The 2,409-nt window shown below is 52.6% G+C and overlaps 1 protein-coding gene across 1 annotated transcript in view; it reads right to left on the reverse strand.

The window, feature by feature from the left end:
• Positions 1-742: 742 nt before the first annotated feature.
• LOC121659552 overlaps positions 743-2,409 on the reverse strand; it is a 2,330-nt gene continuing 663 nt past the window's right edge. The window contains exon 2 of the mRNA XM_042017747.1: positions 743-2,397. Coding sequence (XP_041873681.1) covers positions 1,045-2,397 — 1,353 coding nt within the window. The 3' untranslated portion in view covers positions 743-1,044. The remainder of the gene's footprint in view (positions 2,398-2,409) is intronic.

The raw sequence follows: 2,409 nt of genomic DNA on the forward strand, positions 1-2,409 counted from the left end.
TTTGCTCCTTTTGATGGCAAAGCCAGCTTCCAGGAGAATCTGGATGATTTTCTCTCCTTTCTCAAACACTTCCTTTGCTGTGTTTCCCCACACGATGATGTCATCGATGTATTGCAGATGTTCTGGAGCCTCACCCTTTTCCAATGCAGTCTGGATCAGTCCGTGGCAAATGGTGGGACTGTGCTTCCACCCCTGGGGCAGTCGGTTCCAGGTGTATTGCACACCCTTCCAGGTAAAAGCAAACTGGGGCCTGCATTCTGCTGCCAAAGGAATGGAGAAGAAGGCATTGGCAATGTCAATAGTGGCGTACCACTTCGCTGCTTTGGACTCCAGCTCGTACTGAAGTTCCAACATGTCCGGCACAGCGGCGCTCAATGGTGGCGTGACCTCATTCAGGCCACGGTAGTCCACCGTCAGCCTCCATTCTCCACTGGACTTACACACTGGCCATATAGGGCTGTTGAAAGGTGAATGGGCCTTGCTGACCACCCCTTGGCTCTCCAGTTTGCGAATCATCTCATGGATGGGAACCACAGAGTCTCTGTCGGTGCGGTATTGCCGGCGGTGCACTGTTGCTGTGGCGATTGGCACCTGTTGTTCTGCAACTCTTAGCAGTCCCACGGCAGAGGGGTCATCTGAGAGGCCAGGCAATGTACTCAGTTGTCTGATATCTTCTGTCTCCACAGCAGCTATCCCAAAAGCCCAACGATGTCCTTTTGGGTCCTTGAAATATCCATTTCTGAGATAGTCTATGCCGAGAATGCACGGGGCCTCCGGGCCAGTCACGATGGGGTGTTTCTGCCACTCGTTCCCAGTTAAACTCACTTCAGCTTCCAGTACAGTCAGCTGCTGGGATCCTCCTGTCACCCCAGAAATAGAAATGGGTTCTGCTCCCACATACCTTGATGGCATCAGAGTACATTGAGCACCGGTGTCAACCAAAGCCGTGTATCTTTGTGGGTCAGATGTGCCAGGCCATCGGACCCACACAGTCCAAAAGACCCGATTCTCCCTTTCCTCTACCTGGCTAGAGGCAGGGCCCCTCTATTCCTGGTCATGTTGCATGTTGCTCCCTTCCGGTGAATACGTTCCTGAGGTCCCTTCAAGAGGATCGGTCATATTATCATTCTGGTACCGTCTGGAGTTCTGTGTGCGGGAGACTGGAGCAATGTTGACTCTAGATGCGCTTCTTGTGGTAGTTGTCCCTCTTTTTAGTTCACGTACCCGAGCTGCTAAGGAGGAGGTGGGTTTTCCATGCCACTTACTCATGTCTTCTCCATGTTCCTGAAGGAAAAACCAGAGGTTACCTCGTGGGGTGTATCCTCTCTCCCTGGTTGGGGGTCGCCGGCTCCTAATGGCAGAGACTCTTGTTGGTTCTGGTGAGATCTGGTAAATCTCTTCCTTAAGTTCCTTTTTCAATTTCTGATGGCCTTCTTCAATCAAGCTCCGGACTTGCTCAGCCGAAAGACTTGTTTCCACGGATGAGACGTGGGTGCGAAACGGGGCTGTGACGGTGTCCTCGTAAATCCTCAGTTTGTTCACCAAGACGCCCACCCTGTCCTCGCCTTCCCTCCATTGCAGCGTTGCCAGGTAACGGGAGTATAGCTCTGGTCCAAGGCGTGCGAACCTCAACCACATCTGTGATGTGCACTGGACACCATCTGGGCTCTTAGGAAATCTCTCATCTTCTGAGAAAATGATCTCCAGCACAGCCAATTCCCTCAGGCACCGGATACCTTGTTCCATTGTGCTCCATTTTCCTTGGTGCACCTGGAGGTCTTCTTTACAAAGGTACCTGTCCCTTACACTTGTCAGCAGTCGCCGCCAGAGGCTGAGGGTTTCTTGGGTTCTCCCGATCCCCTGGTCAATGACCACATCCCGGGACAGAGATCCCAGTTGCCTGGCCTCACTTCCATCCAGAATGGTGTCATTGGCTGCAGCGTCCCAGATGCGGAGCAGCCAGGTCAGGATAGACTCGTTCATCTGGCGGGTGAATTCCCTCCGCAGGTCTCGCAGCTCACCCAGGGATAGCGACCGAGTGATGATCTCTGGCTCTGCCTCTTCTGCTGGGTGCGAAGGTCCTGCTGCATCCTCGTCAGTCACTATGCGGACTGATTTGCTTTTTGATTTCTTCTTCTGCACGGGGGCAACTGCAATCGGTTTAGGCTGTTCTGGTTCAGTGATGGTTTGCATGGGGACGCTGACAGTGCTTTTGGTTCCTTTCTCCTCTGAGTCAGTCTGCGTAGACATGGACGCTGTTGTTTTACATTTGGTTCCTTTCTCCTCTGTGACAGTCTGCGTAGAGATGGACACTGTTGCTTTTTGTTTGGTTCCTTTCTCCTCTGTGTCGGTCTGCGTAGAGATGGATGCGGTTGCTTTGCTCTTGGTTCCTTTCTCCTCTGTGACGGT

The sequence above is a fragment of the Corvus kubaryi genome, unplaced genomic scaffold, assembly GCF_017639235.1.
Source record: "Corvus kubaryi isolate FWS band 111438036 unplaced genomic scaffold, C.kubaryi_AGA036_p1.0 137, whole genome shotgun sequence".
Taxonomy (NCBI): domain Eukaryota; kingdom Metazoa; phylum Chordata; class Aves; order Passeriformes; family Corvidae; genus Corvus; species Corvus kubaryi.